Below are 24283 nucleotides of genomic sequence, written 5' to 3'. Positions count from 1 at the left end.
GTCTTTCTCTCCTGGTCCCCGTGTTGGCCGTGAGCCTGTAGTCCCATCTCGCCTCCTCTTTTTCTAGTCGCTCACCAGGCCAGCCCCTGTTTGCAAAGGCAGGACTCTGGCAGGCAGGGTGGAGTCTAGGAGCAGAGGATGAGGTCAGGCCTGGCTCCGGGCCTTGGGGGCGGGTGAGGGGAGTGGTCTGGAGCAGAGGCTAAACTTAGCAGCCTGTGGGTGGCTTCCCTGCCACCTCCCACTGGGTTTCCTCCCCTGATCGCGGGGGCTGGGTTCAGCTCAGGGGGAGGTGGTATGGCCTTGGGTCGTATCCCATCTTCTGTGGGGTCAGCTTGGGGGTTTTGGAAGTGGGGACCAGGCCAAGAAGACATGGAGGCGTTTGCATAGAACAAGATTTTGTTTTCAGTTTTTCTTACCCCCCTTACCCCACACTGTTAGCAGCTTGTATCATTCTTCCCTGCAGGGGAGTGGGGGAAGGGCTTGGGTTGTAAACTCCCGCCCCCAGCCTTCCTGTCCCTTGGAGAGGCAGTTGGGCTGGGTTAGGGTTCAGGCTGGGTTCGGGTTCGGGGCAGGGTAGCTGGGCGCTTAAGGCTTGGCCGGTGTGCGAAGGCCGGAGGCCGGCCGCATCTCTTCAGAGCTCATTTCTCCATTCTGGCTCCACTTGCAGGGGCAGGTCGGCTTCACCCTCCAGATCCTGGGAGAGGTAGTCGTGACTTTGGGGCCCTGGAGAGAAAGGAGGCGAGAGGTCTTCCTTACCTCCGCCCCAACCAGCACTAGCCTGGCCCGGGCCCGCCCCGGCCCAGCCGTACCTGAGGTAGAGAAGCTGAGCTTGCTCAGACCTTTGAGTAAGTCCTGTTCGTGCTGCGGGTCCACTTTGGCCGGGAAGGGGCACCCGGTGTAGCCCCCGTTGTCTCTACAGAAGTCCAGGAATCTGGGGGGGACAGGGACACTCACACAAGTGTGCCTGGCTGAGGAGCACCAGCCGGGGCTTTGGACAAGATGCTTAACCTCTGAGTGGCAGGTAACTGACATGGGAGCGCTGTGAGGTGGGCAGGTCTGAGATGAACTGAGCCACAAGGAGGTCGTTATAAAGAGACAGCTTCCCTATTGGGGGGGTGGGGGGGGCACGTGTTGGGGATGCTCACGCCTTCCAGTCGGAGTCATGGCCCAGGAGCAGCGGGTTGCCCACCACGATGAGCAGAGCCTTGGCCCGGGTCACAGCCACGTTGAACCTCTGGAAGGAAGAAGGGTTGGCATCACCGGAGGGAAGGGACCTAAGGAAGGAGGAGTTCCTGCCCCCCTGCCAGCCCACAGACCTTGGGGTTCTTGAGGAAGCCCAGGTTAAAGTCCAGATCCAGCTGCACGAAGCTCTGGCTGCTGCGCACGGTGGAGATGATGATGACGCTGCGTTCTTGGCCTTGGAACTCTTCCACGGAGCCCACCTAGAGGGAAGGGCGGCCTGAGCCCAGGGCCTCCGGGGCCAAGCCCTGCCTCCGGGAGCTGGAGCCCCAAGGCAGGTGTGGAGAAGTCACGAGGCAGTGGTCACAGGGGAGCGCGCGAGTGTTTAACAGGCAGGGGGAAGGACAGGAGGATGCCCTGGAAGCTGCTCCAGTTAAAGGGACGGGGGCTGGAGAGTGTTCCAAGTAAAGAAGCCATGGGCCCTGGTCCGTGTGGCTCAGTGGTTAGAGCGTTGGTCCTCACACCAAAGGATTGCAGGTTCGATCCCTGGCCCCACTCGGGGTGCATGTGGGAGACAACCAATTGATGTGTCTCTCTCACATCGTCACATCGATGTTTCTCTCCCCGCCCCCTTCCACTCTCTCTAAAAAAATCAATGGAAAAAAATATCCTTGGGTGAGGATTAAAACAAGGAAAAAGAAAACATGGTAACTCAGCAGTGTTTTTCAAACTTTCCTGAAGATAATCACTAAGTACTTGTTAAAAAAATACAACCCAGACCTCCTGAATCAGAAGTTCCAAGAGAGAGGCCTCCAAATACTTTTTAAAACATGTTTTTATTGACTTTAGGGAGAGCAGAAAAGGAAGAGGGAGAGAAGACAGAAACATGGATGGGCTGCCTCCTGCATACTTCCTACTGGGGATGGAGCCAGCAACCCAGGCTTGTGCCCTGACCAAGAATTGAACTGATGACCTCCTGGGATGATGCCCAACCAACCGAGCCACACTGGCCAGGGCAAGGACTCTGAATCTTAAAGCGCAGGTTCCAACGCTGGCTGCATACGAGATCACCTGAGGAGCTGGAAACCATCCCGATGCCCTGGCTCTGCCCCCAGATGGCTGTGCTAATTGGCTGGGTGGGGCCCTGGCACAGGCGGTGCCAAAGCTCTCCAGGTGATTCTTATCTGCAGCCAGTGCTGAGGAACGTGGCCCGAGAGAGTGAAGCTACTGTCCCAGAGGGAGGAGGGGCCAGCGGGGCACTAGCACATGGCGGGTCAGGCAGGCCGGGGAGTCTGGACTTTATTCTTAGAGCAGAGGCCGCCAACCAGCCTGATCATAAAAACGGTGGGGGCTGTTTGCGAAACAAGCAGGCATCCTGGTAGGTCCGGATGTTCAGAAGTGAGCGCTCGGGGAGATTCAGTCAGGGTGGGATGGGCAGGGGCAGCCCGGAGCAGCAGGGCAGGAGCCGGAGGCTCTCTGGGACTGGGGAAGCGAGGGGCGCAGAAGGCAGGCCGAGAGCGGATGTGAAACAGTGGTCAGCTCACCTTCAAGTCCTTGATGTCATCCAGTCCCCGGAGCTCCCTGTCCAGCCTGGTGATGCAATCACGGATTTTTTCCACCTGGAAGATGGGGACAGGGGCCGTGCTCTCACCCCCTCACCCCAGTGCAAGAGGGAGTCAGGCAGGAGGCCAGGGAGCTGGGAGGCACACAGGGAGGGGCGGCTGGAAGGCACACTGGGAGGGGCAGCCGACCTCTGAGCTTCCCAGATACGGGCGAGCAGAGGCCTGAGCTCCGGAACCTCCACCTAGCGGTGTGCCTGGGAATGGGGTACCATGGTGTGGGTGTGTGTCTCACCCTCGATGGGAACTGAGGGCCTCACCTGCTTCCGGTATGGAGAGATGACGCCCACATGTCGGGGGCTCAGGCGGCCTTTGCCCTTCTTGGAGGAGGAGACCAGCAGCTTCTTCAGGTAGGAAGTCACTGTGGCAGCCTCTTCGGGGTTGAAGAAGGAGGGGCTGTTGCCCTCACGCTCATCCTTGCCCATTACGCCGTGAAAGATGATGGGAAAGCCCTGGACACAGTCAGGGGAAACCCTTAGCCGGGCCTTCCTGCCCCTCCTGCCTCTCACCCCAAACCCTTCCAGGCAATGTGGGCTCCCAGGCCCCCAGGCCAAGGTGACGAAGGGACAGACCTGTGGCTTCCACTCAGAGCCACTTCCTCCCCTGCACCTTCAACGGGAGGGAACGGGGTGGGAGCCCTCACCTGGCGAGGCAGGCCCTCCCACTGGCAGAAGCGTTCCCGGTCCACAACGTTGGCGCAGGGCTGCAGCTCCCGGTCGTAATAGAGTTGGTTAGGAATGTCCAGGATGGTGGGGTGAGACCTGAAGGGCGGAGGGGGAAGGGATTACTCCCGCCTCGCCCGCTCTGGGCCCGCACACCGTATCCTCCTGCCTCTGTCCTCTGGACAGCAGGCTCATTCACCTAAAACGTCTGCTGCTAGGACCGTAAACCACAGAAAATGGAACCACATGTGGTTCTGGAGAGGATCCGGCCCATGGGTTTCAAAGACCAGCCACATTTAAAAGAAGAAAATAAGGCATTAGAAACCCGTTCTCAGGTTTCAGTTTTGAGGAGGAAGGACAACACACACACACAAGTAGCATCTACTATCACCGGTATTTGATGAGATAATGTGTTAAATCCCCAAACATAAGAAGTACAGGCAGTCCTTGGGTTAGGTTGGACTCGACGTACGTCGTTTCGTGGTTACGTCTCCATTTCCCACTTATTTATAAAAAAAAGTTCCGTCATTTCGATGTCTGTACATATGTGCTTTATGTTTTTTATTATTTATTTACCACAAGTAAAGGCCAGGAATTGTTATCTTTCTTTTAATTTTTTTTTTTTTTACTGTTTCACTTCATTACTGCTGTGTCTGTGCTCCATGTGAGTGACGTAGGTGCTCATGTAGGCGGGTCCGACTTACGGCGAAAATCGCCTTACGTCGCGCCGTGGGAACAGGTCTCCGACGTAACCCAAGGATCTACTGTACTAACACAATAGCTAAGGTTTATTTAATTCTTAGTGGCCCCTCTAAGGAACTAAAGACTTGGGAGCTCGTCAGATGTATGAACTTGTTGATAAAAGGAAGGGCAGCTCTTTAATTTGAATACCAACGAGGTTAATAAAAACCTACACGGTCCCTATTTTTCTAATTTCTCCTTGGATTGCCTGGAAACTTCACCTGGGACCCGCACCAGCTACACCCGAGTGTCTGGGAACCCTGGCCATCCCTTAATATGCAGATAAGCAAACTGTTCTGGAGCAAAGCTGCTCATCAGGTCACACGGCCAAGGAGCAGGCGTGCGGGGTGACATGGGTTACAGCCTTTTTGCTCCCCAGCGTCGGAGCAACAGGCCTGCAGATGGAGCCTCCGCGGGGGCCGCACAGGCGTGAAGGCGGGGGTGGCAGGAGAGGGGAGGGCGCGGGGTACCTGTAGTTGCGCAGCAGCTTGGTTATGAACTGGGGGTTATAGCCGTCGGGGCCCTTCTTGTACAAGGCGTTGTAGGTAAGCAGCCGCTCCAGCAGCGAGTACCCCAGCCCGTGCTTCTGGGCCAGTGGGGAGCGCAGCACAGGCCCCAGCTGCCGAGGGTCCCCTGCCAGCACCAGCTGTGCTCCTGGATCGTCCGATTCCTTGACTTCCATCAGCCCTGGGAGGCAAGGCAGCGCGGGGAGAGAGGTAAGTGGTGGGACCCCCCCGGCCCCATGTAGGGTGGCGCAGCCGCAGCCCACCCTGAGCCCCTTACCTGCGATGGCCACCAGACTCTCGGGCTCCATGCAGTGGCCAGCCTCATCGATGAAGATGTGTGTGAAATGATCGATGGGAAACTGGGCCGAAACCAATCTGGGAGGTGTCAGGCCAGGCCGAGGTCAGACCCAGGGACCCGACCACCAAACCTCACCAAGCTGGGCCCTCACTCTACTCCCTAGCCTGCGACCTCTTTACTTATATACACCATTAGGAGACACACATATGCCCGGCTGGTGTGGCTCAGTGATTGAGCGTGGACTCATGAACCAGGAGGTCACGGTTTGATTCCCGGTCAGGGCACATGCCCGGGTTGCGGGCTCAATCCCCAGTTGGGGGCGTGCAGGAGCCAACCGGTCTATGATTCTCTCTCATCATTGATATTTCTGTCTTTCTCTCCCTCTGCCTTCCTCAATAAAAACATTTTTTTTTTTTTTTTAAAAAGAGATACACATACACACTTCCCACCTGCTGGCAGTGATGAGGGTGGTGATTAAGACTCGATATTCCTGCAGCTTCTTCTTAGCAGGAAACACGAACTCCCCCTTAGTCGCGTCCCAGTTACAGCAGGGCTGTGAGTGTGAAGGGAGAGGGCATCAGCATGGCGCTCCCCGCTCTCACCCTCACCCTGACCCTGGGCTCCCGGGCAATTTATTCACCTCTCATTTTACACACAGGGAAACGGAAGGCCAGCTCGGGGTCCTGGCCCAGGCGAGGCCCCACAGCGAGGGTGGGAATCCAGGTCACCTAGTTTCCTGGCCTCAGTGTCTACCCCGAGAGCCTCCCTGCACCTCCCCAGGTACCTTGATGTCCTCGGGCACCATGCGGATGTCCCTGCTGGGGGCCAGGAGCCGGTAGATGGAGCTGGGCAGGTGGGTGCGGAGCCGCTGACAGAGGAGGTCAGCCCCTGAGTTGGATGGAGCGCAGGCCAGGACGTGGGCCTCGGGCAAGTGCTTCACCACCTGGGGGAAGGGGATAGGCAGTGTGGGAAGCAGCTGCCAGATCTGGGGGGTCTGTGTGTGCGTGTGTGTGTGGGGGGGGGGGGGGGGGGAGGGAGTAGGCATAAGACTCAGTCGTGACGGTGATGCAGGCGGCGCACTGTGACATTTGCCTCCCCAAGCTGAGGGAGGGAGTGACACAAAAGGCAAGCGCTGACCCCAGCCTCCTTGCGAGTCCAAACAGCACGTCCCATGCTGGAAAACGTGCAGGAACTGGACACATGTGTGACGACGGACAAGGGAATGGCGGCCCTGAGAGTTGTGCAGAGTTGCACAGCCTACACCACCATCCCAACCGCCACACTGAGCCGTGGTGCCCGCCCGCTGAGGGGCATGCAGGAAGCTGGAAGGAACCAGAATCCGGGACAACTGCCTGGGCCTGGGGGAGTCCAGGTGGAGGCCCCAGGTCTTTGCTCAGGCCTCACCTGCTTGATGGCTTCCACCAAGGTGACCGTCTTGCCCGTGCCCGGGGGCCCGAAGATGATGTAGGGGGCTGGGCGGGTGGTGCCCATCACAATGTGCTTCATGGCCTGGAGCTGCTCTGGGTTGGACTCCAGACTCCGGTCGTACAGCCTGGCGGAGGGTGGGGAACATGAAGTTACCCAGTGTCCCTCCCAGAGGCGCCCCGGACTCCGTCCTCCAGGCCCAGGGACCCAGCCCACAGTCTCACTTGAACGTCACATCGGAGGGCAGCCGCCGGACCCCACGGGCCGCCTTAGGGAAGAGTGTGGGCCACAGCACGTGGCGCCCCGTCAGCTCCAAGGCCCGGTGCTGCACCCGCAGGGGCTGGCGGTTGAAGGTGAAGCTCACCTTAAAGGTCAGCCCATTCACGAAGCGGTCCAGGAGCCTTTGGGAAGGCGGAGAGATGGGGAAGACTGCCAGTTAGGAGGGTGGGCACTTCAAGGCCGGGATGCTCCCTCTATCCCGACTCCACCCCCACTTCCCAAGACCTCTCTGCAATCCCTGCAGGGGAGGGAGTTTGCTGAGGCACCTCTGGGCCCCCCCTGAAGAAAATTCCTCCTGTCCGGTCCCTGGGGTCCCACTCATCTCAGGAAGAAGCTCTCCTTCTCGTTGGCCTGAGAGGTGTCTGTAGACCCCTCAGCAGCTCGGGGTCCCCCCAACACCCACCTCGGGGAAAAGCTCAGCTTGACACGGTCCAACTCCACCCGGTGCACAAAGCCCTTGTAGGTGATGGGGTCATTCTGGTGAGCCTCGGAGCACAAAACGGCAAACAGGTGGTCTCCCCGGAGCACGGAGGGGCGGCTCTCGGCCACCCCAGGAACCTATGGGGTGTGAAAACAAGTGAGATTCTATCTCAGGGAGGCTCACCGGAGAGCCCCTTGCTACCCCAAGACTCGGGGAACTTTGCCTCTTTCCCCGCCAACCAACAAGCGCAGAGTCAGCGGACCAGGGAAGAGCCAAGTCTGTCCAAGCTGCTCAGGGAAGCTAAGCACAGGGATGCTGGACACCCTCCCATGCATCTCCCAGGACGTGGAGCCAGACCCCCAGCCTGTCCAGTTGCCCCCTTAGCTGGCTCAGTTCCTCCTCTGCCTTTAAGATCTCATTTAAAACTCAGTTCCTGCAGGAATCTCGCTGATCATCCTTAACCCCCGCTCCTCACCAGGTCCCTTCCTCAGCACGTGTGTGAAGAACCTGTTCTCATAGAATTCTGGGCGTCTGTGGGCACATTCAACATCTGAGAGCTGGAAAGAGCGCCCAGAATTCCCTGGTCCAGCTCTGTGTTTTTCAGATAAGGGAATGCAGGCCCAGAGAGGGAAGGCCACATAGCTGATGGCAGCCAAGTCGGGACTAAAACCCAGGTGCTTCCCACTGCCCTGCTCTGACCCTCTTTTTGGGCATAGGATGCCCACGCTGCCCCCTGCTGAGCCTTCCGGGGGGGGGGGGGGGGCCAGAAACATCTTCATCCTTCTTTTTGTCTTGCCCAGCAGGCAGGAGCAGCATTCTATTCTGCCCACAGCCTGTGGGCTGAGCCCCCCATCCCCGCCCCCAATCCAAGCCCCAACCTCCAACGTGAGCAGCTTGGGGTTCTGGGAGACAGGGTCCAAGTTCATGGGCACCGACTCCAGGTCATAGTGCCGGATGTCATGCTCCATCTGCAGCTCCTCCAGGTGCAGCAGTAGCTGGAGTTTCTTCTCGTAGTTTCTGCACTTCAGGGATGTCTCTAGCTTGGCCCTAGCAGTGACGGTGTGGGAGGTTGGGGGGAGGGGGGGGTAGGAGGAGGAAGGGTCAGGTAACCCCCATGCCCAGGAGCATCCACCCTCTCCCATCTGCAGCTCTGGGACTATGAAAGCATCAGGAATCCGAGAAACTAGAAGGACCTTGAAGAAGGGAACCCTGGCTCTTACTCCCCCGGCCCCCCCTTGAGTGGGCACGGGATCCCTGGGCTTGGAACATACTCCTCTTATGACCTCCACCCTCACCTCATTCACGTGTCACTCCCTGCTCAAATGTCACCCCTTCCAAAAGGCAGGGACTAACTGCCCTCTGCAAAGCAGCACAACCCATCCCCTCGCTTGCCCTGCTCGGGCTTTGGCTAAGCTTTACGTTAGTTCTTCACAGCATTCATCACTCCATGAAATTATAAGATAAATGGTCTTTTGAAGAAATTTTAAGATCAATGCTCATTTCTCCCCTGGATAATAAAGGCAAGGCCCTCATGTGACTGATTCACCTTGAAGAGTGCCCTGCGCATGCGCAGTGCGTGCTGCGTAAGGTAAGGAAGGAATGGAGCAGGGGAGGCTGCAGGGTGTGGGTGGCTGCGGCGCGTGGGTGGGAAGAAGCCAGCGGGGAACAGACTCAGACAGCATGAGGGTGCAGAGGACGGGTGCTTACTTGATCTCAGCAATCTCCTTTGGGGCCGTGAAGACACTTTTCCCCTGAAGAAGGGTGGGGAGCAGATGCCGGAGGCGGGCGGGCGGGTGGTATGTCCCCAGCACCAAACTTAGCTCCAGTTCATAGCCCTTCGCACTGTAGGAATGGGGGAAGAGAAGCTGTCACAAACACAGACCCCTCACTTCAGAACGCGGAGAACACCCCTCCCGGGGGATGCAGGGACCCTACACAGTAACATTGCTGGAAGGGGTCAGCAACCTTTGCCCAAGGAAGCATAACTCACTACCTCACGAGGCTGCTCACCCCAAGGCTGGACCATTCATTCTCAGTTCTTGGAAAAGCACAGTATTTGAAAACATTTAAAAATATACATGTAAGACGGGAGGTGTGGGTCAGTGGTTGAGGGTCAACCCATGAACCAGGAGGTCACCACAGTTCATTTACTGGTCAGGGCACATGCCTGGGTTGCAGGCTTGATCCCCAGTAGAGGGGTGTGCAAGAGGCAGCCAATCGATGATTCTCTCATCATTGATGTTTCTCTCCCTCTCCCTTCCTCTCTGAAATCAATAAAAACGTATTTTAAAAAATTAAAATATATATACGTAATACATATACACTGAGTGGCCAGATTATGATGATCTCTGAATGCATAATAATCTGGCCACTCAGTGTATATCCTATATCAGTGGTCAGCAAACTCATTAGTCAACAGAGCCAAATATCAACAGTACAACGATTGAAATTTCTTTTGAGAGCCAAATTTTTTAAACTTAAACTATATAGGCAGGTACATTGTTATTAACTTAATTAGGGTACTCCTAAGCTGACCTTTGCTAAAAACTCAAGGGGCCAAAGAGCCGCATGTGGCTCGCAAGCCGCAGTTTGCCAACCACTGTCCTATATAATAAAAGGCTAATATGCAAATTGTCCCCTTGACCAGGAGTTCGACCAGCAGGCAGGCCAGGCAACCGCCCATGTCCCCTCCCCCTGGCCAGGCTGGCCGGACCCCACCCATGCACGAATTCATGGACCGGGCCTCTAACACACACACACACACACACACACACACACACACACACACACACACTGAGTGGCCAGATTATTATGCGTTCAGAGATCATAATAATCTGGCTACTCAGTGTATATGTATATAACAATGCACATTCACCAGAAAATAGGTAATAAAACAATAAGCCAGGCATAACCAATGTTATGCAGCTGTCCACACTTCCCTCTTTGTAAATTTGCATTATACACATATATTTTTAACAAAAAGAGCACAATGGTCTATAGTTCGCTTTTTTGTGTGAACAGTGTTGTGTGAACATCCAGCCATGTCAAATTCTATTATTCCATTCACAGTAAATGTCCAGAAAAGGGAAATTTATGGAGACGGAAAGCAGACGAGAGGATGCCCAGGACTGGGAGGGGATAGGGAAAAAGGGGTGAGAGCCGAAGGGGACAGGTTCCTTTTGGGGATAGTGAAACGTCCTAAAATAGACTGTGGTGATGGCTACCCCTGTGAGTGAATATATGAAGAACCACCGACTGGTACATTTTAAACGGGCGAAGTGAATGGTATGTGAATTGCCTCAATAAAGCTGCTACAAAAGCAGGGCGATGTCGGTCGGCATGGGGGCTGCCTAACAACCCACCACAGAGTGGAAAAGCCTTAATTAACGTTTTTTTCACACTGTCCGCGTATCGGCAACTTTCTCCCTGGACAGAAAGGGTCTCCGAGGCCTGGAGGAGTTAAGAACTCACAGTTAGGAAAGGGGGGCCCACGCTGTCGCCTCGGGGCACCCCCAGCCTGGACTGGGTTGGAGGGAGAAGTTACCGGTCAGGCCTCTGTCCTTCCTCAATCCGGGCCGTCACGAGAGGGTTCCCAGTGATCCGGGCCCGCTTGTAGGGCGCCGTGGGCTTCAGCTGCGCGGCCAGGGGACTGTGGGCGACGACCGCCAAGAAGCGGGCGATGTAGAAAGTGCCGGCGCCTTCCGACCCCGGCTCCTCGGGGCCCAGCAGCTCCCAGATCACCGTGGCTGGGAAGTAGCCCACGAAGCTGGTCTGACAGTGCACGTGGAGCTCATAGCACTCACCTGGGGGAGGGGGTTGGGTGAGTGCGAGGGTGGCGAGAGAGGGGCCCCCTACCAGCACCCGTGCCCTGGAAACCCCCCCACAGAGCGCCATCCGCAGGCAGGAGCCACAGCACAGCACCAGCGTGGTTCCCAAGCCCCTGCCCACCCGCGGCTCATTCCTTGGGAGACCACTCACCGGGGCCCAGTGAGCAGGGCAGCTTTTGGTCTCCGTTGTAGAATTTAAACTGGGAGGTCCAGAAGAGTGGAAAGACGTGGGTGAGGGTGACGGGCTGGGTTCCTCCGTTCTGAAGCCTCAGGGTCAGCCTCTCCTTGCGGTTCAGATCCAGGCGGATCAGGAGCTGCCCATCCTGGGTTTCATGGGGCCCCTGGACTTCCACGTCCACCCCATGTTTCCCTTGGAGATACTCAGCCCTGGGGAGAGGGGGAGTCAAGGAGGGGCTGGGGCGGGAGGGGCCCGGTTGGATGTTGCCCTCAGGGAGTGGCAGCTGTCCTGGACAACCCACTCCCTCCCCTGACCGATTAGCTCCTTTCCTACCCAAACCCCCACTTCTTAAAGGAGGGCCTTACCCCAAAGGGAGGCAACTCACACTTTCTCAGCCAGACAGCTTCCCCCCAAGCCCCACTCCCTTACACACACACACACACACACACACACACACACACACACCTGTCATGGAAGATCTTGGCAAACAGTGACTTGTGGTGGTATGTGCTGGTATCGGACACGTCGGTCCAGCGGTCCAGTTTGAAGAACCTGACCCGAGTCTTGGTGACATAGGCCAGGTTGGCAATCTTCATCCCATACAGCATGGAGGAGAAGCCAGGGGCAGGTTTCCCAAAGCTGCCGGAAGCAGAGGAGACTGGGAAGTGAGGGCGGGCAGGGCCAGTGGGATGCAGGGGGCGTGCTGGGGAGGGTGTCTGAGGGTCGCTCTGCTGCAGGGCAGGGCCCGGGACAGGGACAGAGACTCAGGCTGGGGATCGTAGGACTTTCTAATGTTTTAAGGAAAGGCAATGGGACTTCCAGGACAAAATCCGACAGTTTTCGACAGCAGGTGTGTGCGTGCGTTTCTGAGGAGGGACGTCCCGTCGTGGCTGTTGATTTGGAGGACCAAGAGGGAGAAAGAAACGAAGGTTTTTTTGGGAGGAAAACTATTGGGGACAGAGAAAGACACAGACAGCCCAGCGGGAAGAACAAAGGCTAAGGGGGAAGCGAAGGAGTTGATTCTGAGGGTGGGCCTGGGGTCAGAGAGACAGAACGGGTGTCTGGTGGGGGCGGGCGAGGCGGCTGATCAGACAGCACGTTTGCACCCGAAGTCAAAGCGTGCAGGTAGAACCCAAGCAGGGAGAGAGAGGATCCTTGTCCAGAGATCAAATAGCTGGCTTTGTGCCTGGAGAAGGTGAAGACAGGGAAAACTGGTCAGAGGAGCAAGAACTCAACGTTCTGTGCCTGAAATTCGGTTTAGTCAACACAACCAGCGCTTACAGAGACCTGCTATGTGCCAGACACTGGCTGCCGGGGCTCAGAGCGGCCAGAGCCCCCGCGAGGGGCTTTCAGGGCAGCACTGGGCCCAGCCTGGGGGCAGGGGTGGGTGCTCACGAAGGTTTCCCCACGAGCCAGCGTCAGGTGCAAGGGTGCGCGCCCAGTGTGGGCTAGGCGGAGGCGGAGGCGAGAGCCGGGGCTGAGGGGCTCGCCACAAGCCAGCTCAACTTCAGGTTACTCCACCCGAGTCTCAGAGCCTCACTTTCCTCCTCTATACAACGGGGACCACGACAGACTTACCTGGCAGGGCTGTGAGGATTACCCGAGACGGACAGGGCAGTGACCCACTTAACCCAGTGCTTGGCACATACGGAGACCTCGGTAAGGGGTAAGGTGCGCTGTGATTAGTACCACACACAGTCTGGTTGTGCGCGGGTGAAAAGTGCAAGGAAGGGAGTGGCAGGAGGCAGCAGAGATGGGCAGGGACCAGGTCACACACAGTTCTGCAAGCCTGACCTTGACCCCTGAAGGCCAGCAGGCCTCCTCCCTTACTGGAACCCAGGAGCCAGAGGGCATCCCCACATGTGACATACTTCCTGGGCATATTCAAGATCTGGACAGCTCACCGCCCTCCCTCAGTGCCTTCGAGGGAATGAAAGCAAATCCTAGTTCATAAGAACCATGGTAGCCGAAACCGGTTTGGCTCAGTGGATAGAACGTCGGCCAGCGGACTGAGGGGTCCCAGGTTCGAGTCCAGTCAAGGGCATGTGCCTTGGTTGCGGGCACATCCCCAGTGGGGGGTGTGCGGGAGGCAGCTGCTCGATGTTTCTCTCTCATCGATGTTTCTAACTCTCTCTCTCCCTTCCTCTCTGTAAAAAAAAAATCAATAAAATATATTAAAAAAAAAAAAAAAAAAGAAACATGGTAACCCGTTTCACTATTTAGGCTGAACCAGCACGCTCACTCACTAGCGTCCAGCAAGAGAATTTACAGTCACAGACGTTTCCCTGGTGTCCCCTGCCTGGAACTCTGCCCTTTTCCTTCACCCCAAATAAGTGAGAATGTCACGATGCAGAAAACTTTGAACCAGCTCTGATTTGTGTTAAAAAGATAAGGCGTCATTTGAAAACACAACAGAAAATACACTCAGTAAACGCTAGCTACTGGTATTAGTGTTCACATTAGTAGTGAGAATGGTACTAATCGTTAGCAGCAGGAGCAGCAGCAACTTACGTTCAGCCCGAACCAGAGGCTACACTGTGGTTACAGAACCACCGGGTTGGTGGGTTTTAAGCAGGGGAGTGGCAAGACCAGATGTGCATTGCAGATCACTCTGGCATCAGGATTGGAGGGTAGATTTGCTGCAGGCAATACTGTAGGCAGAAGACCAGTTAGAAGGAGGCCCTGGCAACAGTCCAACTGAAAGGTGACAAGGGCAGGAACAAGGCAGTGGTCAGGAGAGAAAAGGGGCCAGATCTGAAAATACGGAGAACGCAAGAGGAGGAGGATTTGGTGACTGTCTGGAAGGGGAACGGAGGCGGGAAGGAAGAGGCGTCTAGGACAACACCGCAATCAGCGGCGTGGCGTTAGGGGCCATTCCTGAGATAGAAGGTCAGGACAGGAGGAGAAGGATGCTGGAGGGACGGACCGTGACATTTGGATTTGGTCACGCTCAGTTTGAGATTCCGGCGGCAGGTGGCTCCGGAGAATTCAGGCCAAGGTCAAAGGTGAGCCTAACATTGGGGTGGCCCCAGGTTGCAGTTACAATCATGGTGTTCAGGATCTCCCCAGGTGGTGTGAGTCGTCTGAGAACAGTGGAGGCCAGGACAACCCAGGGAGGAAGAGAAAAGAGAGAAGGAGCCCTAACCGGCTTGGCTCAGTGGATAGAGCGTCAGCCTGCAGACTCAAGGGTCCCAGGTTCGATTCCGGTCAGGGGCATGTACCTTGGTTGTGGGCACATCCCCAGTAGGGGGTGTGCAGGAGGCAGCGGATCAATGTTTCTCTCTCATCTATGTTTCTAACTCTCTATCCCTCTCCCTTCCTCTCGGTAAAAATCAATAAAAATATATTAAAAAAAAAAAAAAAGAGAGAAGGAACCTCCCCCCTACCCCCCGCCCCCGGAAGGAGGAGTATCAGGAAGAAGTCTTAAAATCAGGTAGCAGCCTCAAACGCTGCTGAGTCATAAAGGGACCGAAATCAGGAGGTCATCACAAACTTTCACCTGGGCTCCTTGGTCAGTGAGTCATTCAGTTCCATGGATTGGACACAAAACTCAAACGCAGACCGAAGGCAGGCTCCACAGGTATCTGACACCCTCAGCCTCAGGCGCCTATACAGCGCCAGCCTCAGGCACCTATAGGGCGCCATTGTCGAATCATTAGGGTAAGAAGGAGCGTCCCTCATCTCCAGACAGATGTTGTCAGCAGGGAAGGTAGGCCCAAGATGGCCAGGTCTGGCTTTTGAGGGAAGCCCAAATCAAAATTTTAATGTGCAATAGCCTATTTCTGGAAACTTCTGTGTGGGCACAGGGGCAGGAGGAACTCAACTTTGCAAGTTTTACAACCTCTACTGTGGGTGCTACCATCGTAACACTTCTCAAATTATTCCCCATGTCTGATCCTACTCCCCAGATTCACCTATCCCTGCCTGGTCTAAGGCGACAATCATAAAAAAAATGTGTGTTTTTTTTTTTAAAAATCACTTAGTACATACTGCTTGGGAAAAAAGCCCCAATTCTTGTATTATATATCTAGTCACCTAGATTTCTAGGAAAAAAAGATAAACAATAGAAAAGTTGAATATTCAACCTAAAGAATAAATCCAGATGACCAAAAAAGTATATAAAATATACTTCAAAAGTAGAGATGCAAATTAAAGTAAAAATGAGATACTATTTACTCAGCCAGGGTGGATCAATGGTTGAATGTCAAACTATGAATGAGCAGATCAACTCAATGCTCAGAAGGGGGCGTGCAGGAGGCAGACAATCAATGATTCTCTCTCATCATTGATGTTTCTATCCCTCTCTCCCTTCCTTTCTGAAATCAATTAAAAAAAAGAGAGAGAGAGAGAGAGAGAGAGTCATTTGTCAATCTAATGGAAATTTTATTTCCATTAGATTGACAAAAGTGGAAAAATAGTCATCACATGTATTGCTCAGTCCCGTATATATGGAAAAGTGAACTGTCATACACAGCTGATAGAACGGTGAAGTATTACAAACTCTGGAAAAACAATCTGGCAATATCCCCCGTAACTCAGGAATCCCATTCCTAGGACTGTATCCCCTGGAAAGAAAAGTACCAGAGTATAAGGACATGTGTACAAGGACGCTTACTGCAGAGTCACCCACGATGGCCAAGAACCGAAACAAAACACATGCCCACCAACAGGGAGATGGCTGGGTAACTATAAACACCTACTCCCTGGAATACTGTGCAGCCATTAAGAAGGTTGCTGGTTTAATTTCTGGTCAGGGCACATGCACGGGTTTCGGCTTCAGTCTTAATCCCCCATAGGGGGTTTGCAGGAAGCAGCTGACAGGTGTTTCACTCTCACATCGATGTCTCTCTCTCTTTCTCTCTCTCTCTCAATATCAATTTTTTTAATGTTTTTAAAAAATTCAAATCATTCCAGACTGTTATTTTATAGATGAAACAGATGCCAATGCAAACGTTAAACTGCTGGCTGGCACACAGCACCATGTGCAATGGCCTGGAATGGAAGGTGCCAGGCTATACAGATTGTCCAAACTTGGACAAGCTCTATAAAAGGAGAAAAAGCAAAAAAAGGGAATGAAATATATGAAGACATGGCCACATTACTTTTACTTCTTAAATTTAAGAATTATTATTTTTAATGGTCACACGACTTTCAGATGGAGTTGTAGGCGACAGAATAAATGATGGCGGATTTAAGTGATAAGAGCTTTATTAAAATTGCTGGGAAGCTGTGAGAAGCAGGTTCAGGAAATGGGCAGGAACTAGGGAAGGCTGAGCAACTTCCCCTCAGAAAAGGTCACAACAAAACAACCAAGACCAGCCCAGAAGACTTTGCTGTCACAATCAAAAAAGAGGTTAACCACCCTGGCCGGATAGGTCAGCTGGTTGTCCTGATGCACCAAGGTTGTGGGTTCAGATCCCGATCAGGGCACATAAAAAAAAAAAAATCAACCAATGAATGCATATCTAAGTGGAACAACAAATGGATGTTTCTCTCTCTCTAAAAACCAACAGAAAAAAGTTTTTTTAAAAAAAGAGGTTAAGCAATGTACCCAAGATTTCAAACAAACAAACAAAAATGGTAAATATTACCTACCCTATGACCCAGCAATTCTACCCCTTAGAGAAAGGGAAGTGAAACTATAAGTCCACAAAACAACCTGTACAAGAATGTTCATAGCAGTTTTATTCAAAATAGCCCCAAACTGAAAATAATGTCCATGAACAAGAGAATGGATAAACTGTGATTTGTATTCACACAAGGAACATTACTCTGTGACACAAAAACAAACAAACAAATAAATAAACACAATACCTGATGGATACACACAACGTGGTTGACTCTATAAAATGTGTACCCGTTAAATGAAGTTCTAGAACAGGCATATTACCTCAAAACACATCAGAGCAGCGGTTGCTTCCGGGTAGGTAAGGGCGAAGATAAGGAAACTTTCTGGAGTGACATCATGTCCTACATCTTGACAGGGGGTTGTACACAGTATATGCATTTGTTAAAACTCATAGAATGGTATACCTAAATCTGTCTGTTTCATTGCATGTAAATATTTTTAATATATTTTTACAGAGAGGAAGGGAGAGGGATAGAGAGTTAGAAACATCGATGAGAGAGAAACATCGATCAGCTGCCTCCTGCACACCTCCTACTGGGGATGTGCCTGCAACCAAGGTACATGCCCTTGACGGGAATCGAACCTGGGACCCTTGAGTCCGCAGGCCGACGTTCTATCCACTGAGCCAAACCAGTTAGGGCTCATTGCATGTAAATTTTACTAAAATTTTTTTTAAAAAAATCATAAACCATTTTGGAACTCTTAAGAGTTCGTGCTGAAGTGAACTGATGTCTGTAACTTACTTTGAAATGAATAAAAAAATAAAATGTTGGGGCAAACCCCCAACGATGCATTAGAGGTGTACACCAGACAATTAGGCGTTATTTCCAGGATGTGCTGTTAAGAAAATCAGGATGTGGAAAATGTGTGTAACATGACCCCTTAAAAAAAATAAAATAAAACAACAACCAAAAAAATACCCTGGTTGATATCATGAACTAGCTTGCATGCATAAAGAGATAAATGAACCCTGGCCGGTTTTGCTCAGTGGATAGAGCGTCAGCCCGAGGATTGAGGGGTCCCGGGCTCCATTCCAGTCAAGGGCATATGCCGGGGTTGTGGGCTCGGTCCCCAGTGGGGCGGGGCCTTGTAAACTCAGAGACCTAAAGTAACCATAAAGATGATCTGAAATGAAAACATTTAACTAAAAGTAGTTTATGGCAGGGCAGTCATGTCCTAGACGAGCTTCTTCCCTGACAAAAGTCAATCTTTACCTTGACTAAGCCCGTCTATGACAACAGACCTTTGGAATGTCAGGATCACCGCCCTTTTCCCAGACCACTCAGGGCACAACCATGCACCGGGGAGGAGACCGTAAATCTTCTCCCTGTCATTGTTATCACGTTCATCGCCGACTGCTAACTATCCTGTACCCACCTCCGTGAGAGATGTGCCTATCACTTTATTTCTCATCCAGTCCCGGAGGTTTCCCCTGCTTTGCTTCCTCCCGCCTCCCTCATCTGTCACCAATGGATTTCAGGTAACCCACCTGCTTCTTCTCTTTGGACTGTAATGTGTAACATGAGGCGCAAAACTGCCCTTCTCCGTGGACACTGATAAGCAAAAAATGGTGTCTTGTTTAAATTTGCATTTTTTCCCCTGGTCACTCTACAGTCGGAGGACCTTGCCTTCTGTGTAACAGTCATTTACGTTTCTTCTGTGAACGGCCTGATGGGATCATTTTCCCAAGCTCTAGGAGCTGGTTCCTCCTTCACACGCTCTCCTGGTCCATCTCCTAATAGGCAAGAACTAGCATCACGAACAGAGATCAGATCAGGCCCTCCAATTTATAACTCCACCGTGCACAGGATTAAGCCTACTGTTTTCATATGGCACGGTTAAGCCCTCCACATAACGGTGACAATGCGAATACAATCACATCAACCATAGAAAACACTGAGAACTCATATGCGCGGTTCTGAGCACCTACACACACACACACACACACACACACACACACACACACACACACACACACGATCTCCTTTAATCCTCACCGTAACCCTTTGAGGTAGCAACTATTATCATTCTATTTTAGAGGAGAATATAAGGGACAGGTTCTCACCCTAAGGATGGACAGTCCATCCTTAACGGTACCTCAGTCGCTCTCAGCTACTTGGACCCGGAGCTGCCCTCCAGACTTGGCTGCCACCGTGAACACCCCCGACTTTGGCCCCTGCTGTCTGTTGAGTGAACAATAACTATTCTTTTTAGACCCAGTTCAGGAAATAATAAGAGCGAGAGGAGGAGTATTTCAGAACATAGTATCAGAGTTGGAAGCCATCTTAAAGGGACATCTAATTCCATGTTTTTTCAAACTCCGGGTTGCAACTCTCATTGGTGGGTTAAGACCAGGGTTTTTATAAAATTGAAACAAAGTAGAATTAAAAACAGCAGCGGGCAGGGAGTGAGGCAACGGGATTGTTTCAAGGACACACATTGTTCTCTGAAACACGGTTTATCAGGCCCTGAAGTAAAATGCATTTTTTTTTTTTTACGGTGGATAGAGATCCAAGCACTAAGCCATTCTCCACGCCAGAAGCCCCAGTGGATGACTCTGCAGTAAGCGTCCTTGTACACATGTCCTTATACACTGGTACTTTTCTTTCCAGGGGATACAGTCCTAGGAATGGGATTCCTGAGTTTCGGGGGATGTTGCCAGATTGTTTTTCCAGAGTTTGTAATACTTCACCTTTCTATCAGCTGTGTATGACAGTTCACTTTTCCAATCTTTCTAAATCCCTGATTCTGTCGGTCTCCTAACTTTGAAACTTGGTGCTTTCCTGATTCTGTTAAGATTAAAAGACAATGAACCAACCCCACAATCTCTCTCCGGGGGGGCCACAAGGTCCTGCCCCATCCAGCCCCTGCCTCCCTCTGGCCTCAAGTCACCGGGTTCTCCCACGTTCACCCCAAGACTTTGAAGGGGTTACTCCCTCTGTCTGGAATGCTCTCCCCTGCCCCCTGCATCTGCTAGCTCCTGCTTATCTTTCAAGATTCCGTTCAAACATCACTTTATCCCAGAAACCTCAAATTCCTAGACTAGGTCAGGCCTGCAAGGTATACACTCTCCACGCACACTAGACTTTTCCTTACAAGCACTTGTCACAACAGTCATTAAATAATTATGTTTAATCACCGCCCCCTTCCTTAGACAGTTAGGTTCCCTTCTGTGTATTCACTGTGACTCACGCACGTAGTACCTTGCTCCCAGGAGGCATCCGGCCAATATTTGTTGATAAAATAATGAGTCTCCTGCCCAAGGCGAGAAACTTTTCAGGGCACCAGTCCCTGCTCCGCACAGGGGACTCCTACTAATCATCACTGTACGAACACGACAGCCACCACGCCCACAGCCCGAGCAACAGGCCACACAGGATGGAGGCCTTACCAACCATCGCTCATTCTGGTCTCACACAACCCTGAGAGAAAGGCATTTTTCACATACTTCAGTCAGAGATGTTCAAGAGAAAGAAACAACAGGCCCAAGGAGAGGTGCCTGCCTCCAGGACAACCAACCAAGGCCTGAGGGCAGTTTCAGCCAATACCAGGAATGTGACCTCAAACCAGCCTGGAATTTCCTGATCAACACCGGTGAGGTAATACGCCCGATAAGACCCCTGCCGCCAGCCCTCCGGCCCTCCGGCCCCACCCCCAAAGGTGTTCCAGCCAGAAACATCCTCTCTTTTCTTTTGCTAATAACTTTCTTGTCCGGCCCAGTTCCTGCCTAGTAAACCTTCCAGTTTGTACCGCTTCTTGGAGGGCTTTTGTCTTGACTAGATGGGATGCCGCCCCATTCGGGGAATTGTTCAATAAAGCCAATTCAATCTTTAAAATGCGCTCGGTGGGATTTTTGTCCTTTTAACAGATCGCTGTTCAAAATCTGTGCCACTAGGTTTGAACTCCAGCTGTACGGCGCGGTCTACCCATTTGCCACTCCTTCCTAGAACACGGTCACGGTAATAGTGACGACAGGAAATAACCAGCTTGCGCTCCGATGAACACTTGTGTGGTGACGTTAGGTTACGGACAGCCACCTGGGCTGCCGTGGGTCAGGACAGGCTTCAAAACGGGCCCCCGACTTCAGACATCGATCATCCTCTCCATCCTCTCTAGATCCACGCTCCACGCCGCCTTGCTCCACACCGGACGGCAGAAGAACGACCGAAGTCTCAGGATCGGAGTACAAGCTGGTTATCTAGCACAGCGTCACTCAGAAGGTGTCCGTCAGGGTTACATACGTCATTCCCAAGGGTGGCATTCAGCTCTGGTCTTATCTGTATGGCCCAGCGAGGGCTTGGCCAGAGTGGTTCCCTGTGCTCTTTAATATTTCACAAAAAATAATTTCTCTACATTTCCTATAACACTCTTTAGTTATTTTCGATTGCTATAACATTGTCACACTCTCTACTTATTTCCTGCCATTATCACTATTACTATGACAAATACACTTTATTATTTTTAAAATATATTTTTATTGATTTCAGAGAGGAAGGGAAAGGGAGAGAGAGATCAAAACACCAATGATGAGAATCTTAGATCAGCTGCCTCCTGCACGCCCCCCACTGGGGATCAAGCCCACAACCGGGGCATGTGCCCTGACTGGGAATCGAACCGTGACCTCCTGGTTCACAGGCCAATGCTCAACCACTGAGCCACACCGGCTGGGCTAGAATACACTCTTTAGAGGCAGGAACGAAGGCACAGGCACAGTGCAGAGTCTCCTTAAGTAGGTTTCCTAACTGAATGAAGAGATGGGAAAAAGAAAGCATTGGGAGCAGAGAATGTTGTAACATCCTAAAATAACCCTGTTGGAAAGGGCCAATTCCTAACAGTGTAGGAATCTCCCTAGAATTCCTGACAGTGAGGGGCTGGAGGGGACAGGGGTGACAGGGGCTATACCTCCCCTACAGTCTATTGTCTTATAGACCAACTATACTAATTCAATTAGGTTCCACAAACATTTAATGAGCATCTACTACATACAAAGCTCTAAGGCGGGGGGGGGGGCGGGGGGGTGCTGAAGGCAGGTGCAAATAGGATGAAAAACCTGCTGTGTCTTCAGAGGCTCTGACAGTCTGGTGGGGGAAGACAGCCCCTACCAGCTCTAACGGAGGCCAAGTGTCATCCTGCGGGAACCAGGGTGTGAAGGAGTTATGAGAGCCCCTGGAAGAAGCACTGAATTCCCACTGGGCCGATGAGGGTGGATGTCACAGCATTCCAGGCTGGGCTTGAAAGTACTAATTAGAATCCAAATCCCCACCTGGAGTGGGGAGCATGAGGGGGGCATGTTGAGTGAACCTAGTTTCCCCTTAAGGGACAGAAGTTTAATTCTTTCCACCGTGAAAGTCTTTAACATATTCAAGGTCCATTGTTCCTCCCATCAAGGCAAACATTTTTGGTTTCTTTTGACTGGGTCTCACAATTGACTATGAATCAACTGAGAACGTTCCTCCTCCTCCTCCAAATACTAAAACTCTGTCCTTAAAAGCCAGGGTCAATGCCACCTTCTCCACTGAATTCTCTTGTATACCGTGGGCACATCACAGCTTCTATGGCTCCCCAGGGATTGTACATTTTCCATCTTTACATTCCCCAAAGTGCCCAGTGTAGTGTGGGGACACAGACAGGTCTCCTCTTTGCTGCTGCTTCAGATGTAGCTCAAGCCTGTACATGTCCCTCTTCAAAAATGTGACACTCCTACGCCAAGGTTGTGGGTTCAATCCCCGCCAGGGCACATACAAGAATCAACCAATGAATGCTTAAATAAGTGGAACAACAACTCAATGTCTCTTTCTCCCTTTCTCTCTCTCTCTCTCTCAAAAATCCATCAATAAAAAAGGTACCACCCGTTATCGAAACCAATATTCCAGATATAATCTGGTCAATATGGAGTCACTCCCCCTCCCCCTAATACGTATTTCTATTAACACAATCCCACACTTCTTTCACTCTTTCTGCAGCCACACTGGCCTTCCGTCTGGTAAAATTCAGTTCTGTCCAGGTCTGTTATTAAGCCTAACCCCTTATTTATTTGCAGAAGTCTTTACATTTATCCCTGTTAAGTTGTTTCTTGGTTTTCTGCAGCCCATTGACAGAGGTGTTTTTGCAGCAGCACAATTCTACGGTGGGACCGAGTGAGGTCTCTTTGATTTCCACTCGGACGGCAGCAGGAAGGGCGACCCAACAGCCTTCAGCCACAGGATGGAAGGGGCCCCCTGGGGACTGGCCTGGCCTGGGTCTCCATGGAGAAGCCACAGGTGCTAATGGAGGTTTGGCACGTCTGTAGTTGGTGCCTTTTCTCCTTCTGAACTCCCAGAGGTTCTCCCTCCTACACCAGCTCGGGGGGGGGGGGGGGGGGGAGGGGGGGGGTAGGGAGAAACAGTGGACCCTGTGGCAGCCCCTCAACCAGGGGGCGGAGGTGCCATGCAGCCCGCGCCGGGGCTCGCCGCCGCCGCCACCAGGAAGCTGCTTCCCCGCGCGTGCGCGACGCCCAGACCCCCACCCCACGCGCCCCTCCCCCTCCCAGCGCTGTCCCCCTCGCCCCCCTGGAGCGGCGGGTGCCCGCTCGACCCCGTCCCGGGACGAGCCGCCGGGGGGCGCGGGATGCACGGGAGGCTCTTCGCGGGGACGTGGGCGCAGGAGCCCGGCAGGGGCAGGGCAGGGCAGGGTGGGCGGGCGGGGTGTGGGCGCCGCGCGGGAGGGGATGTCCGCGCCGCCCCAGGACCGGCCGAGCCGCCGCGGGAGCTGCATCCCCTCCGCTCGGGCGTGCAGGGCGGCCCCGGCGCGGGGCTCGTGGCGGCGAGGTGGGCCCGCGATTCGGGGCCCGGGAGTGGGCCGGCCCGTACCTGGACTTGAACTTTTCGTTGTAGATGTTCCGCAGGCATTCGCGATCTGTCTCCTTGTCCAGCCCCTCCGCGAGCAGGAAATTCTCGAAGCCTTGGCCGGTCTCCCGGAGCTTCCGGCAGCTGAACTTGGGCATCGCGGCGGCGGCGGCGGCGACGGCGGCCCAGGCAGAGGGTCCGGGGAAATGAAACTGAAAGTCGCCGCCGCAGCAGGAAGTTGGCTGCCCTAGAAGAGGGTGCAGCGGGGGGGAAGCACCCTAACTCTGACTCTTGATCCTGCAGGCTCCCCCCTGTCCCTACCAGGCTACCCGTCTCGGTCCTCCTCCTACCTGAGGCTTCCCTCCAGTCTCCGTCCTGTCCCCTCCCCCCGCCCCATTAACTCTTTCCTCAGGAGCCTGACCCCTCCCTCAGGGCCCTCCCCTTGCCCCAGCTCCCTCCCCTGGCTCCCAGCCAGACGAGGAACGCGGCTACCGCCTGGGGCCCCCGAACAGTCCGGGAGGACTTCAGAGCCCGAGCTGGGGCCACTCCCACGCCTCCCCCCGGGAACCCGCGGATTCAGTGGGAAGCCGGAGAGCAAAGGGCAGGGGCTGTGACCTGGGTCGGCTGCAGCTGGACTGGGGCAGCTCCCCCAGCACCTCCCCCAGACGGCCAGGGACACAGACCAGCACGGAAGC

General features: G+C 53.3%; 1 protein-coding gene across 2 annotated transcripts; it reads right to left on the bottom strand.

Annotated features, from left to right (window-relative positions):
- Positions 1–117: 117 nt before the first annotated feature.
- MOV10 (Mov10 RNA helicase) lies at positions 118–23975 on the bottom strand. Of its 2 annotated transcripts, none has more exons than XM_079761066.1 (20): positions 23613–23975; positions 11601–11774; positions 11109–11371; positions 10675–10933; positions 8838–8972; positions 8009–8177; positions 7113–7267; positions 6655–6831; positions 6410–6557; positions 5790–5948; positions 5455–5558; positions 4985–5082; positions 4672–4888; positions 3442–3559; positions 3059–3250; positions 2724–2798; positions 1317–1442; positions 1146–1234; positions 810–931; positions 118–723 (listed from the first exon to the last, which is right to left on the bottom strand). In XM_079761066.1, exons 1-20 carry the CDS (start codon positions 23744–23746, stop codon positions 632–634), a joined length of 3006 nt encoding a protein of 1001 aa, XP_079617192.1. In that variant the 5' UTR covers positions 23747–23975; the 3' UTR covers positions 118–631. The 2 variants fall into 2 exon arrangements, with proteins under 2 accessions (XP_079617192.1, XP_079617193.1); XM_079761067.1 differs by having other exon boundaries at positions 11109–11344.
- Positions 23976–24283: the final 308 nt, after the last annotated feature.

Source organism: Cnephaeus nilssonii, assembly GCF_951640355.1.
Source record: "Cnephaeus nilssonii genome assembly, chromosome: 21".
Lineage (NCBI taxonomy): Eukaryota > Metazoa > Chordata > Mammalia > Chiroptera > Vespertilionidae > Cnephaeus > Cnephaeus nilssonii.
Note: the sequence above shows the minus strand (reverse complement) of the source record. Positions and strands in the feature narration are given on the sequence as shown.